Below are 17,079 nucleotides of genomic sequence, written 5' to 3' on the forward strand. Positions count from 1 at the left end.
TTGTTGCACTTAATCCTGATTGGGAGAACAGTGCGCGCTTGGACTGAAGCCTGACTCCAATGCAAGAAAAAAAAAAAAAAAGTCTGAATGAGAGGGGGAGTCCAAACTTTTGACTGGTAGTGTGCCTGTGCCTACAGAGGTGGAGAAAGTAGAAAATATTGTACTCAAGTAAGAACACTGTCACTTCAAAGAAAAAAATCTGTTGTGGAAGTACAAAGCAATGGTCTAACAAATAACTCTTGTGTGAGTCAATTTCTGGGTTATACTTTTTGACTACTTTTGGGTTTTTTTGCAGTCTGCTTTTTTTTATTGTTTGTGCATTGCGTAACTGAGGGCCCATCAAATACTTTTCTTCATGGAGATGTTATTTCTATTCTATTATTTCTATTCATAAATACTGAGCTGCTTACTGGTCCTCAAGACCCAATGAGAGTTTTAAAGAGGCCAAAACTAAATATTCGCTTTCAAAACAACAGAGACTCAAATGCAGAGTAAACAACATGATAAATATAGTTAAATGCCAATTGACGTTTTAGCTGCAACATGTCAAACTGCAGATGGATTATTTTGAGTCTAAAGATCAACTATTTGAGTAGCTTTGTCTGACCAGAGCCTCATCAAGTGAGTATTTTAAGAACTCAAAATACGTTCCCTCGCTCCCCACATCTTATAGGTTTGTTTTAAAAGCTGGCAAATCCAAGCAGGTAGAGCATATACATCACAAGTCACAGTGCAATTTGATGAAAGAATCTGTGGAATGTGTTAAACATGGAGAAATCTTGTCTGCTTGAAAAAGGAGATGGCGTTCCCTTTAAGACATACTTCATGCATCAACATCATAGTTCATAATAGTTCACTTTAAGGTCCAGGACCAGTCCGTGACAGGGTCTTGCAGCATGATGAGATCCTGAGATTAGGGACAATCATGGACCCATTTGATCTTTACTTCTGAGTTTAAAGGGGGCGTCGGAAGAGCAGGATGTGGGGTTCTGGTTGGTGGATCATATAGTGAACCCATCCCTGGCTTTGCTGCACACCCAGGTTCCTCCACTCGGATTCAGACATTAGATGAGTTTTGGGGACACGTTTGGCAATATCTTTTGGCAACACAACATGCCAGTACTTGTATCTGTCATTGTCGTATTTGTCAGAATAGTAGATCTGATTGTGTGACATGATGCAGTCAGAAATGTGAAGATTATTCCAATATTTGTCTTCCAAAATGAGCAACGTGTTCGTGTCGCTGTTTCCCTCGGAGAAGTTATTTCTTTGTCTAAAATGTTTCACAGTAAAGCATTAAACCTTTCTATCTCCATGGAGACACAACCAGACCAAGTTCCAGTTCAGATCTGTGGAGAGGCGACCCCACTCACAGTCAGAATGTTGTTTTTCTAGGGATTTTTGAGCTGTAAAACCACCTGTAACTGAAAAAACATAAGATAGATCTGAGTAATGTCACACTGTGGAACATTCCAGGCAGAGCACTGACATTTCCATAGAAACAAGCAGATGACAGACTCCCAAACAAAAAGTTACATGGTCACTTTAAAGGTTCACCAAGTGTGTACAAAGTGACAGAAGTATGAGCAGCGTACATGTTTACATAGTTCTACTTCACATATCTGTGAATATAATTTTCAGTAAATATTTTATTTGACCTAGAATTTCTTCGTTGCCTCTTTATTCTTTTGATCACCCATCATCCTTATGTCTTTCCTTTTTTATTATCTTATTCATTTAGAGAATAAAGAATAGAAAATGTTAGGTTTTTTATTTAATTTTCATTATTTATACTTTACATTATTTTATATTATGTATTTGAATTTCATTATGTAGAATTGCTTTATATTAGAGACATTGATGGAAATTCCTGTGCATGATTATGAGGAAAGAGTTTAAGGAAAATAAAATATATATATATATATATATATATATATATATAATATATATATATAATATAAAAAACAACAAAACACACACACACACAAATCAATGACAGTTCCAATTCATCTGTCCAAATGAAAAGGCAAAAAGAATGACAAAAAACCCAAACTATTGCGAGCACTGTTCAGCCTTGTACATCATTTAGCAAATAAATTATAATTACTTTATATTCTTATTTATTACCTTTGAAAACCAATCCACCTTTATCCCCTGTTGAAATCAGACCTGGAGATTTGATGTTTTCCTTTCCCTCCACATTGCTGCACTTAAAGGATTAAAGGAATGTTATTGTTTTGTCTGGAATGTTTCACAGTGCAGAATTAAACCTTTCTATCTTCATGGAGAAAGTTACAGGTCAGATCTGTGGAGAGGCGACCCCGCTCACAGTCAGAATGTCTGTTTTTCTAGGGATTTTTGAGCTATAAACCCACCTGTACCTGAATAAATGAACATTCCAGACAGAGCTTTGACATCTCCATAGAAACAATCAGGTCAATCAGGTGACGGACCTCCAACCGAAAAGTTACACAGTGCATCTTTAAGCCTGACTGGGAGAAGAGCGCGCGGTTGGACCAAAGCCTGACTTCAGCACTTGCACGTGAGAAGCTCGCTCGAACCGAACCTGAACCTGAGAGTGGAAATGTGTTTACGATTAGAGCGTTTGAAGCGGGCGCTGTTCTGTGGCCTGGTTTGATATGCCCCTGCAGTATTGACACAAAGCTGAGGAACTGTTTGGAGAACCATACCTGCGGCTGGAGATTGATAGATGGAAAAAGCACGGAAGATTGAGATAATAAAGACTTGTTTAAAACCTCACTCCAAGATTACAGTTTTTCCCGCCGGAGCTGGCCGGGCTTCACGAGACGCTGTGGAAAAACCATAGAGCGGGATGACGGGGCGAAGCGGAGCGGCCGGTTCAGAGGCTTGGCGCGGGTTGCGGGTCAGGACAGAACCGAAATGGACGCCTCAGGACATGGAGTTTAAATCTGTCAGAAAGAAACGGTGATGCCCAGAAATAACTCAAGTAGTAATGGTAGGTTTATGTTACAGCACAGATCTCGACTGAGCGAGTACAACAAGAGAGCAAAACAATGTACTCCGCTTTTGTGGGTTCACTTTGTGGGTGTAAAAGGTGCCATTTCCAAAACAGACACACTAAATGATCCAAAAATGGTTTAAAAATCAGGTTACGTTGCTGTTCTCCCAAAAACATGCCCCAAGCAATGTTTCAGGAAACTTAAAAGCCCCATATTATATGATTTTTTTAAATGTATCTCTGTTCTAATGTGGTTTCCTCATCACAAACAGACCTGGAGTTGAGTTTCATTTCATTCACACATGTTTAATACACAAACGTGCACATTTAGGCCGAGTTCCTCTCTTAAACAGAATTGTCACGGCTCCCTTTTCACCTTTTGTTCTGTAGAGATTCGTTTGAAAACTACCATTTCGTGACATCACAAGGTGGAACAGAGCATTTTGTGCTTTGAAGGTGTAAACAAACTAATTATGAAGGATGAAACAAATGAAACACACAACTCCAAGTATGTTTTGATGATGTAACCATTAAAAGATGACTCACAAGGCTCACAAGGACTGGGTATCATTAAGAAGTTGCCGATACGATACATATCTTGGTACATAGGCCATGATACAATACATACCTTGGTACAGTGCACTTTTGGTTTGATACAATATATTTCAAATTGAAATAAAAGCTAAATCATGTCTGTGATACTAAAAATCTTTGTTAAACCACTTCTTGTGCAAAGTTCATATAAAACACAAACATTTTAATCATTAAAACAGTGAAAATGTCAAATGTGTCGCATAAACGAGTTTCCTTCATCTAGACAAACAGCAAAACTGTAGCTGTAACAAAATCATTTTGTAAAATATACCAAAAAATACTCATTGTGTTCTGCTGTATCAACATATCAGCAAATCAATACTGTATCATCACATTAAACAATGTGATATAAAGATATTTTGATATTTTTGCACACCTCTAACCACAAGAGTCCATTTTGTGTAATGTAGGAGCTTTAAAAGATGAGTCTGCCTCTCCAGACCTCAAAATGCTCGGTCACTATTATGTCAGCACGCTCCAGTCCAAGAAGCTCCTCTGTGTGTTTAAAGTTTTCAAGTTTTGTTTAAATTCCCTCCACAACACAGACTAGCAAATTTGACACTATGTACCACTCACTGACTCTGGGAAAAGAAAAAAAAAGTGAGTTTTGGCCTGTGACTCTCTACTGCATAGTTTTAGTGAAATACTGCATAAACTAGACATTTAAGCAACAGAGTACCTTTGAATTTGAAGTAATCATACATCTGTCTACAGAGGTGGTAGAGTGGTAAAAAAAACTGCACTCAAGTAAGAGTACTGTTTCAAAATAATATTACTTTAGTGGAAGTATGAAGTAGTGGTCCAAAAAATTACTCAAGAGTAAAAAGTATTTGGAGAAACTAAACTATCTTGAAGTGAATGTAATTTGAAGGACACAACACTAAATAATGCACAAATTCTCATATTTTCAAAGGAGAAAGAAAAATTAGAAACTAAGTCACATGTGAAGGAGCTGGAAGAAACACAAATGTTCAAATGATAAGGTATGGGATCTGAAAACTACTGTGAGAAGTACAATGTTTACAAAAACATGTTCTCAAACACATTTACTTGTGTAATTTCACTGTGTACCACCCATCTCTGTTTGCCTCACTGTTCACCAACGACTTCCTCTTCCACCTCGTGGTTTGTAAACGACACCTGGAGTAAACCTGTGCTCTGCTCTCAGGTTACAGCCCCTCAGAGCTGGAGGAGCTGGAGGAGCTGGAGGAGGTGGAGGAGGTGGAGGTGGAGGAGGAGGAGGAGGTGGAGGAGCTGGAGGAGCTGGAGGAGGAGGAGTGGAGGTGGAGGAGGTGGAGGAGGTGGAGGAGGGGAGCTGGAGGAGGAGGAGGTGGAGGAGGTGGAGGTGGAGGAGGTGGAGGAGGTGGAGGTGGAGGTGGAGGAGGGAGGAGGGGAGGAGTGGAGGAGGTGAGGAGGAGGTGGAGGAGGTGGAGGTGGAGGAGGTGGGAGGGAGGGAGGAGGAGGTGGAGGAGGTGGAGGTGGAGGAGGTGGAGGAGGAGGTGGAGGAGGTGGAGGAGGTGGAGGAGGTGGAGGAGGTGCACACACGAGAAGCCTCCACCACAGCTGCTGCAGTCACACAGATGCTGCTTCAGGAGCATGTGGGCACAGGAGAACAGCAGGAGCAGCCAACTGAGCCCCAGCACACACCAAGACACCACAGACACACACACACACAGACACACACACCACGACACACACACACCACACACACACACACACACAAGACACACACACCAAGACACACACACACCAAGACACACACCAAGACACACACACCAGACACACACACGACACACACGACACACACACGAGACACACACAAGAGACACACACACCACACACACAAGACACACACACACACACACGAGACACACACCAAGACACACACACCAAGACACACACACCAAGACACACACACACACACACACGAGACACACACGACACACACACCAAGACACACACACACACACACACCGACACACACACGACACACACACACACACAGACACACACACCAAGACACACACACGAGACACACACCAAGACACACACACGAGACACACACACGACACACACACGACACACACACAGACACACACACAGACACACACACGAGACACACACACCACACACAGACACACACACCAAGACACACACACAACACACACACACACAGACACACACACACACGACACCACACAGACACACACACCAAGACACACACACACACACACGACACACACACACACAGACACACACACACGAGACACACACACACACACACAGACACACACACCAAGACACACACACACACACAGACACACACACACACAGACACACACACAGACACACACACGAGACACACACACCACACACCAAGACACACACACGAGACACACACCACACACACACCAAGACACACACACACACACACGACACACACACCAAGACACACACACCAAGACACACACACCAAGACACACACACACACACAGACACACACACAGACACACACACACACACACAAGACACACACACGAGACACACACACACACAGACACACACACACAAGACACACACACCAAGACACACACACCACAGACACACACACACACACAGACACACACACCAAGACACACACACACACACACACACACACAAGACACACACACGAGACACACACACACACACACGACACACACACACCACAGACACACACACAAGACACACACACCAAGACACACACGACACACACACACACACAGACACACACACACAGACACACACACACACACAGACACACACACCAAGACACACACACCACAGACACACACACACACACACGAGACACACCAGACACACCAAAGACACACACACCAAGACACACACACCAAGACACACACACACACACCGAGACACCACACACCAAGACACACACAAGACACACACACCAAGACACACACACACACAGACACACACACCAAGACACACACACGAGACACACACCAAGACACACACACACGAAGACACACACACACACACAAGACACACACACGACACACACACCAAGACACACACAGACACACCACACACAAGACACACACACACCACGAGACACACACAAGACACACACACACACACAGACACACACACCAAGACACACACACCAGACACACACACACACACACACACGAACACACACACACCAAGACACACACACCAAGACACACACAGACACACACACCGAGACACACACACACCAAGACACACACACCACACACAGAGACACACACACCACAGACACACACACCGAGACACACACACACACACCGACACACACGAGACACACACACCGAGACACACACACGAGACACACACACGAGACACACACACGAGACACACACACAAGACACACACGAGACACACACACGAGACACACACACCACACAAGACACACACCAAGACACACACACCGAGACACACACGAGACACACACACACGAGACACACACACCAAGACACACACACGAGACACACACACGAGAGACACACACACACACAAGACACACACACACAAGACACACCAAGACACACACACACACACAAGACACACACACAGACACACACCAAGACACACACAAGACACACCAAGACACACACACCAAGACACACACACACACGAGACACACACACACACAACACACACACACCAAGACACACACACCGAGACACACACGAGACACACACACGAGACACACACACGAGACACACACACGAGACACACACACCAAGACACACACACGAGACACACACACGAGACACACACACACACACACGAGACACACACACGACACACACACGAGACACACACACGAGACACACACACGAAGACACACACACACACACACAGACACACACACGAGACACACACACACAGACACACACACAGACACACACACGAGACACACACACGAGACACACACGAGACACACACGAGACACACCGAGACACACCGAGACACACACACGAGACACACACACACTGAGACACACACACACGAGACACACACGAGACACACACACACGACACACACACGACACACACACGAGACACACACACGAGACACACACACGAGACACACGAGACACACACACGAGACACACACGAGACACACACACGACACACACACGAGACACACACACACACAGACACACACACGAGACACACACACGAGACACCACTGTCAATGAGAGGGACGTCAAGAGGACTGGAAATTTGATACAAATCGATACTGAAACTAACGTTGAAGCAGAAACAAACCGCACCTGAACAGTTGTAGAATGATGTTGAGATGTGTCAGAACAAGTGTAAGAGCAATGATACCTGATGTGGGATCACACACATATAAGCAGGGGTGTAGTGGGCGTGGTATGCAGGGGTACGCTGTCCACCCACTTCTCCCGAAGTGAGATTTAAAAAAATAACAAATATAAAATAGCTACAACTTAAATGTCAAACGGGAGCTATTGGCACTGGTGAAAACAAACCTGCATAGACTCATGAAATCTGCAAGACTGTCCTGTAGAGACCTGAGACATGAGGGACCAGGACTGAACCAGGACTGAAACGGGATTAAAACAGGACTAAACCAGACAGGACTAAACCAGGACTAAACCAGGACTAAACCAGAACTGAACCAGAACTGAACCAGGAGGACAGAACAAGGACTAAAACAGGGCTAAAACAGGACTAAACCAGGACTAAATCAGAACTGAACCAGGACTGAACTAGGACTGAGTGTTGGGACGGACCCAGAGGTGCTCTCTCTGGCTCTGAAATCCAAGATTAGTCCTGGTTTAGTCCTGGTTCAGTTCTGGTGTAGTCCTAGCGTAGACCTAGTGTAGACTAAGTGTAGTCCTGGCGTAGTCCAAGTGTAGTCCAAGTGTAGTCCTGGTTTAGACCTGGTTCAGTGCTGGTTCTTGAGGTGATTATAAATGGTGTTAATGTTAATAACATGATTCTGTATCATTTTGAGTAAAATAACATCAGACATTACTGATTTTTACTGGGCTGGCACCTTTATGTTTGCACTGAAAGTGTTTTTTTTTTTTTTTTTTTTTTAAATAAACAAACTATGTATATGACACCTGTGTATATTTTGGTCTGTCAAGTTGAGTACATGACTTTTGGGGTGATGAATCTTATATTCCCAATTAAAATATCCCCACTACACCATGGATATAAGGACATGTGGTTATATAAAAAAGTACTACATCTAAAAAAAGTGTTTTTTTAGTATTAACAATGTGGTATTGAAATCAGTATTGAGTATCGGATCTATCCTTTAGTATTGAAATGGAGTTTGACTGAACCACGAGAGGAAACAGTATCAGACACAGTAGACTCATGGTGTGGTACAGTGACCAAACAGTTTGGGAGAATCACAGAATCAGGACGACTGGATTAGGATAGAAGATTGGCAGGTTTTTCCAGCTCTAGTCGTTGTTTAATGTGTCCTTGGACCAACACTTCTGACCATGTACACAGTGTGGAGGGTTTTGGTCGTCTGGGAGGTTTTTGGTGAAGATTGGCAGCTCGATAACACCAAGTATAAACTATTAATGAATAAAGTGTGCAGAGATTTGGAGAGTAAAAAACACAACAATGGACAATATGCTCATTAGGCCTATCAACATTTTCCAGAGCCTAGATCACGATTGTGATTTCATCACAGTCTCTATATTGCCTTAAATAAACTATGATTTTGATTTTAAATTCCCTAAACATGACCCAACAGTGTCCCCACTTACAAGGCAAACATATTCAACTCAAACACAGCTTCTATGATAACAAGTGTAAAGCTTATTTATTCCTAACTATAAAATAATCAGACATGATGACCAAGTTATAATGTGGTGTTTTGAAAGCAGAATCAGCCTCACATGACTCTCATTTGAACTGCCAGTTTCAACATGGAAATCCAGTGTGTTTAAACCTAAAACGTCTCTCTGATCTGAACGGTCACTCCCCAAACCCCAGCACCTGCACCAGTCATTATGTATACGTCAGTGCTAGTGCAGCCTCTGCAGCTCAGGGAGGGAATTCTGGACGTTCTGAGCTTCACATGAGGCCTGAACATAAACTGGGAGCCGAAAGAGGCAGCTGCTTTTAGTGAGTCGAGCCAAAGGAGCCGGTTCTCTAAAAAGAACTGGAATCCCCATCACTAGTAGCTAGAATGTGATGCAAAAATGCCATTAGGCCAATCTACTGTATGTAAATATGACGTAAAGAGGCAGAAGAACAATAAATGTTGCCTAAATAAACCTAATTTAAAATCCAGGGTTAGGGTTAGAGCCAAAACCTAACTTTTTTAAACAAATTCAAGATTTACAGTCAATTTTTACATCACTAAATATATCGGCAGCTCCCACTCCCATTTTATCGGTATCATATCGGCAACAATAAAATCCATATCGGTCAGGCCCTAATATATACCTTGATACAAAGGCCACGATACGATACATATCTCGATATAGTGTACTTTTGATTCGATACGATTCAATACGATTCAATAAAAAAATAAAGTCTAAATCATGTCTGTGATACTAAAAGTCTTTGTTAAACCACGTCTTGTGCACAGTTCATGTGAAACACAAACATTTTAATCATTAAAACAGTGAAAATGTCAAATGTGTTTCATAAATGAGTTTCCTTTCACTGAACAAACAACAAAACTGTAGCTGTAACAAAATAATTTACTAAAATATACCATATCTTGGTGATATATCGGTACAGCATCATCACATTAAACGATACGATATATTGATATTTCAGTATTTCTGTACACTCCTAAATGAGACAAACTTGGACATGAAGGCTTTGGAGACACAGGGACACAGGGTCAGATACGATGATAGAACCTTTTTCTTTTTTTTTTAGAGTGCAGACTACATAAAACACCTTTAATGTCAACAAATGATCATTCACACTTTTCTGTGTTTGGTTAAATGCAGCTGTCAATCACTCAAAGCATGACCAAGGTGGACCAATAGGAGGAAGAGGAGGAGGAAGGAGGTGGAGAGAAGTGTGTGTGTGTGTGTGTTTGAGCATAAGGCTGTATTCAACAGAGAAGGTGCTGAATCACAATATAATGACCTCACCAAAACAGCAGACTGTCACAGATGGGATGAGATGATGATTTCAGATTAATCACCAAATCACCCAGAGCTAAAGACACTTTCACTTTCTCACTTTTGCAAGATCAATGTTCTAAAAGTCAAATGTACTATTGTAATATTGTTGGTACAGTTACATCCTCATCAAGCAGGTTCAACATCTCTCCATCTCTCCACCTTTCTATCCCTCCATCTCTCCACCTTTCTATCCCTCCATCTCTCCACCTTTCTATCCCTCCATCTCTCCATCCCTCCACCCCTATATCTCTTCCACTCTCCACCCCCATCTCTCCATCCCTTCATCTCTCCACCCCTCCATCCTTCCATCTCTTCATCCCTCAATCTCTCCACCTTTCTATCCCTCCATCTCTCCACCTTTCTATCCCTCCATCCCTTCATCTCTCCACCCCTCCACCCTTCCATCTCTCCACCCTTCCATCCCTCTATCTCTCCACCCTTCCATCCCTCTATCTCTCCACCCTTCCATCCCTCCATCTCTCCACCTTTCTATCCCTCCATCTCTCCATCCCTCCACCCCCTCCACCTTTATATCTCTTCCACTCTCCACCCCCCATCTCTCCATCCCTTCATCTCTCCACCCCTCCATCCTTCCATCTCTTCATCCCTCCATCTCTCCACCCCTCCACCCTTCCATCTCTCCACCTCTCCATCTATCCATCCCTCCATCTCTCCACCCTTCCATCCCTCCATCTCTCCACCTTTCCATCCCTCCATCTCTCCATCTCTCCACCCTTCCATCTCTCCACCTCTCCATCTATCCATCCCTCCATCTCTCCACCTTTCCATCCCTCCATCTCTCCACCTCTCCCTCTCTCCACCCCACCATCTCTCCACCCCTCCATCTCTTCATCCCTCCATCTCTCCACCCTTCCATCTCTCCATCCCTCCACCCTTCCATCTCTCCATCTCTCGTGGCAGGTGAAAGTGACATGAGCCCGTGAGTGAAGAGCCCTCCTCCTGATACTCCTGATACTCCTCATACATTTGGACCAATCAGACGCGGCCGTGCTAAGTGCGTGCTGATAGGCCATCTGAAGAGGAAGCGCTTTACTCCAGGAAGTGGCTGATGCGGTGGGTAATTGTGAGCGATGACACGGCCCAGGGCACCGCCGCGGACCAATCACCTCGCGGCGTCCTTCTGCAGGGCGCGTAATGGAGGACACGCGTTATACCCCCATATGTCTAATGCTCCATCCACTCGGTTTAACACGTCTCTGGGGCGGCGTCCGGTCTTTACCACGCATCACTTAAACACACCATCAGCGCTCAAGTACATGCCAACGTATGTTTCACTAAGTCATTTAAAAGCAAAGCCATTTCTGTTTGATCTGTGAATGTTAGGGCTGTCAAAAAGAGTCAAACTAGACAGTGAGCAGGTATCGATACTAAAAAGTATCACTGACAGAACAAAAACTAACCTTTCCTGAACAAAACACTAGAGTCTATTCTTTAGTAACAAAAGTGATGCAACAGCTTTAGTCACAGATGCAGATTTTTTTTTTATTGCCACTGGTACAAAACCATTTCAAATATCGTTCAAAAAAGATTAAACTTTTTTTTATTGTTTTGTTTGGCTCTTCCTTTGACCATATTTTGAATACAATTAAAGTGTGATTCTGGGTTTTTTCAAACACATCGATTTGAGCCAGGATTTGATGCCAATCTTTGCCCTGATAAGAGTTAGTGGGTCAATCCTGCTTCAATCTACATGAGCAGAGAAGAAGAGGAGGAGGAAGAGGAGGAAGAGGCAGAGACAGGGGCAGAGACAAAGGCAGAGGAGGGGGGCAGGACAGGGACGTCCTGGGGGCAGAGAGCTCCTCCTTATCAACATCCCCTCTCCTGTACTCTACAATCAGAGCGAGCAGAAGAGCAGGTGGAGGAGAGGAGGAGAGGAGGAGGAGGAGAGGGTGAAGGAAAGAAGTGGGTGGAGGAGGAGAGGAGAGCCAGGAGCACAGACTGAAGGGCCCTGATCAGTGAGGCACCACAACAGCTCACTGCTCTCACAGACTAATCAAAGAGCAACATTACAGCTCAATCACAACAAGTCAGCACTGATAAAAGATAAATGTGTTAGCAGAGAGTAACTGTGTGTTTAGCAGTGTGTCAGACTGGCCCAGAGCCAGGACATGATCACATGTGTGTTTGCCAGAGTTTTACAGAACAAACAGTCAGGAGATCACACAGCAACGATCTCCAATCAGCTTTAATACCTTTAAGCCTGGAGTCCAATGTTCTGTTTTTCCTCTAGTGACATCTTTGGACGTCACACTACACGACGTGAGGCGGTGAAACTATGAGACAGCACAAGACACACTGTCATGGTGCACACTGTGATGGTGCACACCGACAGTGGAGACTATGACCACATTTTGTCAGAGTGAATATGAGGCTCTAGGCTCTGTGTGGTAGTACAGTGGTTCTAAGTTTGATCCTGTCTCACTGTGACCAGGAGAGTCTGTCAGTGCAAGACAAATGAAATAAAATATATTTTCAAATGTCCATGATCTTTTTTATAATCTGAACAGTCAACAGCAACGCAGAAGCAGCAGTCACAGGAGACACACACACACTTACTGATCTGTTGATTGATTTGCTTTGGAGAAAAGTTTCCACTGTATTAAGTGAACCATACCGGCCTGTCCAGAGCCGTGCACAGAGCAGAGACACTACTGAGCGGGAGGTGGCCCCACCAAATGTGCACAGAGCATCCACTGCTGAAGCCAGCCTCAGCAAAATGACAGTATCGGTGAGTTCTCCAACAGTGGATGGAAAAAGAATGTGAGAGAAACAGTAACTACAAGATTGTGCTGGAGTCCACCTCAGACTGAGCCGAGCCCGATCTGTGCTCTGTAAACAGCAGTGAGATCAGACGTACGAGCGTGTGCACGAGCAGGTCAGAGCATTCGAAACGCCAGTCGGCCTAATGCTCACGGGGTCAGAGGTGAAAGGTGAAGGGGCGGGGCTTGGCTGTCTGCTGGGAGAGCGGAGGAGGGGGTACGCAGAGGCAGATTATCAGGTAAAGCTGGGGCCAGAGGTGAGAGCAGGGGGTGTTTACACAGGCGTGGGGTCAGAGGTCAGGGGGAGGACACTGGAATGAAGAGGAGCTGCTACGAAAACGCCAAACAACTGATGCACACTAAAACTGGACTCAAAACGAGACACTCATTTGAGCAGGCAGATACAAAAGGTGCAAACAATCCAGCTAAAGAGAGAAACTATTACTGTGTTAAGATAAATCATCTGAAGGCCAATGATAAACTTCAATTCCAGTTCAATTTGTACAACTCCAAATCACTAAATTCTCCATTTAAATCAGAGAGAATATAATACTGCATCAGATAACAACATACTGACAAAGCTATGCTGCTAATTTGTCTTTTGAAACATTTCACTCCTCTGTGTTGCCAGCAGAGGGCACAAGACACCTAACTCAACTTTGAAAGACAGAGCATGAGAAATGGCAAAAGGAGAAGACAGGAGAGAGGTGGAGCAGGAGTGAGGGGTGAGATGGACATAGAGGAGGAACAGAGAGTACAGGAGGGGGAGCAGAAGATGAGAGAGAGGAGAAATGAGGAGAGGTGAAAGTAGAATGAGTGACCAGAGAGGAGGAGAGAGGTACGGGACGGGGAGCAGAAGAGGAGATGGGGTGCAGAGGGGGAAGAGAGGAAGAGGAGGGGGGGGGGTGGAGGTAGAGCCAGCACAGGCCACACCCCCTCAGGTCTGAGCCCATCTGAAAGGCCACGATCTGGGCAAGATAAAAGCACATGGCAGGGGGTCGGGCCAGCCCACCGAGAGGGACATGTCCAGCAGCCATCCCCCCTCCTCCCCCCGCACGCACACACACACACACACACGCAAACACACACACACACACACACACACACACACTGAAGTAAAGTCATATAGTATCCTCGGTCTTTTGTGCTTGTGTCAGCTCTATAGTTGTAATTTATGACAGCCATGGATCATTGTTATTTTAAAACACTATATTGATCTCTACTATTGATCTAAACGAACTTAATAAAAGAAACAAGTGCATTGATTTCCATGTTAGAAAACTGTGGTGTCCAATGGGAGCGGACTAGGGACGGGCATTTGATAAAAGTTTCTTAATCGATCATCAGGAAAATTAACGATCGATTATCGATTAATCATTAACATTTTTATATTAAAATGATCATCATTATTATTACTATCTGCACTAATCTGTATAAATAAATTAAACTTTACAACATATAAACAGTAACCACTCTAGAGCCACATCAGCCCGCATCAGCACAACTCTCACAGAAACTAAACTTAAAACCACATGGCTCATTTGCATAAACTAAGCGAAGAAAAAAACAACAACTCTTGTGCGCTGATGCAGTGTGATCGTGGAGTGACCATTGCGTTTGTCAAAACCAGGACACTGTACGGGGGGTGGGAGTTGGGGCCTCGTCATCGACATTGAGCGACTCTCACCTGGTAAAATGTTTTCAGTGTTCTGGTGAACTTTTTCCGACTGGACACTGAAACATATGTGCTGCTTTATACACTGTGCACATGGACTCACACTTGTCCCGACCGGAACAGAAAGTGTGAAATTTCTTGTACAATTCATCGTTAAATACACATTTGCGCTTCGGTACGTTGCAGACTGTTAGTGTCTCGCTCCTTCTGAGTGCAGAGACACATGTACGGACCCCTGTTTGTCCCTGGACACGGACGTTTGGTCACCCTACGCTACGCACAGCAACCTACATTCGGTTTGTCGATTAAAAATGAACATAATCGATGAAATTCTTAATGATCAAGTATCGATTAATCGACTAATCATGCCCATCCCTAGAGCAGACATCGGCATAAACGTCATGACAACAAAGTGCTGTATACTGTGGGCCCCTCTGGTGGAGACCTGCATCATGCAAGAGAGCAGGAGATTTGTACAAACATGACTCAAAGCTGTTGTGTCTAACGTGTATCACAGATTACGAACATCAATTGGGAGAACAAAGTGCGTACAGAGTGGGCATGTAGTGGTGGCAGTGAAAAGGAGGGTAGATCTTGAATACAGGAGAATCAGGATTACTCAGATGAATCATGAATCACTCTAAATACAACCGTGACAGGGTCAATAAGAAGGGAAACAGTTCTAACATGATTAAGAGCTCTAAAAAGTATTTCTGCATTATAGGTCGACTTAAAATCTTAATTCCATTAAACAAAACCAGAAAGGTTTCATCAGTGCCATTTAACACATAAACAGACTCATTTGTTCCTCCACAGACTGAACTGTGCTCCACTTTTCCATTTCAAACACCTCAGGCTGATCTCTGACCACCTCAAATGATTGGACCTTGATTAGATTATAATTTGACTGTTGCACAACTCTATTCCAGATCCTTCCTTTCATAACACATAGTGAATCAACCAGGGCAGCATGGGTAAAAAAAAAAAAGTGTCTTGCATAAAAGGCTGAATTACTGCAGACACTTGGCTGAGATTTGAACTGGTGACAAACATCAACAAATAATGACATCTCTAGTTTTTATTAACGAATTGGACAAACGTTGTAGGGCTGTTAGCCTGATGTGTTTAGTCAATGAAGCAGCCGATGGAGTCTTAGTTGACCAAAAGTTGTATTTATTGAGTAATTATTTGATTTAGATGATCAGGATTTCTATGGAACAACAGCAGAAAAAAGAAGTTTTTTCATTCATTCATAAAAATACTGTATTTTCCGGGCTATTAGATGCACTCTTAAGCCTTTGACCCCATCAAAAAACGATTGCACACCCCACAATCCAGAGCGCGCTATACACAAATCCACTCAGGTGTCCCAGCACGACTTCAGTAAACTACAAAGACACCACCTGCAGCACACGCAAACACACACAGAGCAGACAGCGACCGCACAGCCAAAAACACCCACAGACACACTCATCACTCCACGACGAGGAACGGAACAGAGGAACGAACCGAAAAAGTGAGTGCAACGTGCCACTTCTTGACACAACTGAACAACTGAGTCACTGTGAACACGCCGACAATCCGTTGGTCCCAGACAGCACCCTCCCTACACACCACAACTGAACAAAGCCCAGAGTCACCGTGAACGAACAAACAAACAAAACCACTCACCCATCACACTGTTGGGTTTCTTTTAAAGTCCGGTGTGGTTTATTTGTGAAAAAGGTTCGAAAATAGACCATTTAATGACAGTGCACCTTATAATCCAAGAAAATACGGTACTGTTTCCTAGTCTTTTTTCTGCATACATAGTAGTTTTTGCATGAGCTCCCCCTGCAGGTGTAGTCTTGTGAGTGCA

General features: G+C 44.0%; 2 protein-coding genes across 3 annotated transcripts in view; both read right to left on the bottom strand.

The window, feature by feature from the left end:
• The window catches only part of znf438 (zinc finger protein 438), a 121,445-nt gene that overhangs the window by 12,941 nt on the left and 91,425 nt on the right, over positions 1–17,079 (bottom strand). The gene's annotated exons all lie outside the window — the stretch shown is intronic.
• Positions 657–1,198, bottom strand: LOC129408151 (cyclin-dependent kinases regulatory subunit 1-like). The gene has a single exon (XM_055151103.1). The coding sequence runs from the start codon at positions 1,174–1,176 to the stop codon at positions 955–957; it is 222 nt and encodes a 73-aa protein (XP_055007078.1). The 5' UTR covers positions 1,177–1,198; the 3' UTR covers positions 657–954.

Source organism: Boleophthalmus pectinirostris, unplaced genomic scaffold (genome assembly GCF_026225935.1).
Source record: "Boleophthalmus pectinirostris isolate CB_2022bp ecotype Guang Dong unplaced genomic scaffold, ASM2622593v1 HiC_scaffold_15, whole genome shotgun sequence".
Classification (NCBI taxonomy): domain Eukaryota; kingdom Metazoa; phylum Chordata; class Actinopteri; order Gobiiformes; family Gobiidae; genus Boleophthalmus; species Boleophthalmus pectinirostris.

Excerpts from the sequence above, each read along its gene's own strand:
- LOC129408151 (XM_055151103.1), bottom strand. The coding sequence starts at position 1,176 with ATGTCACACAATCAGATCTACTATTCTGACAAATACGACAATGACAGA.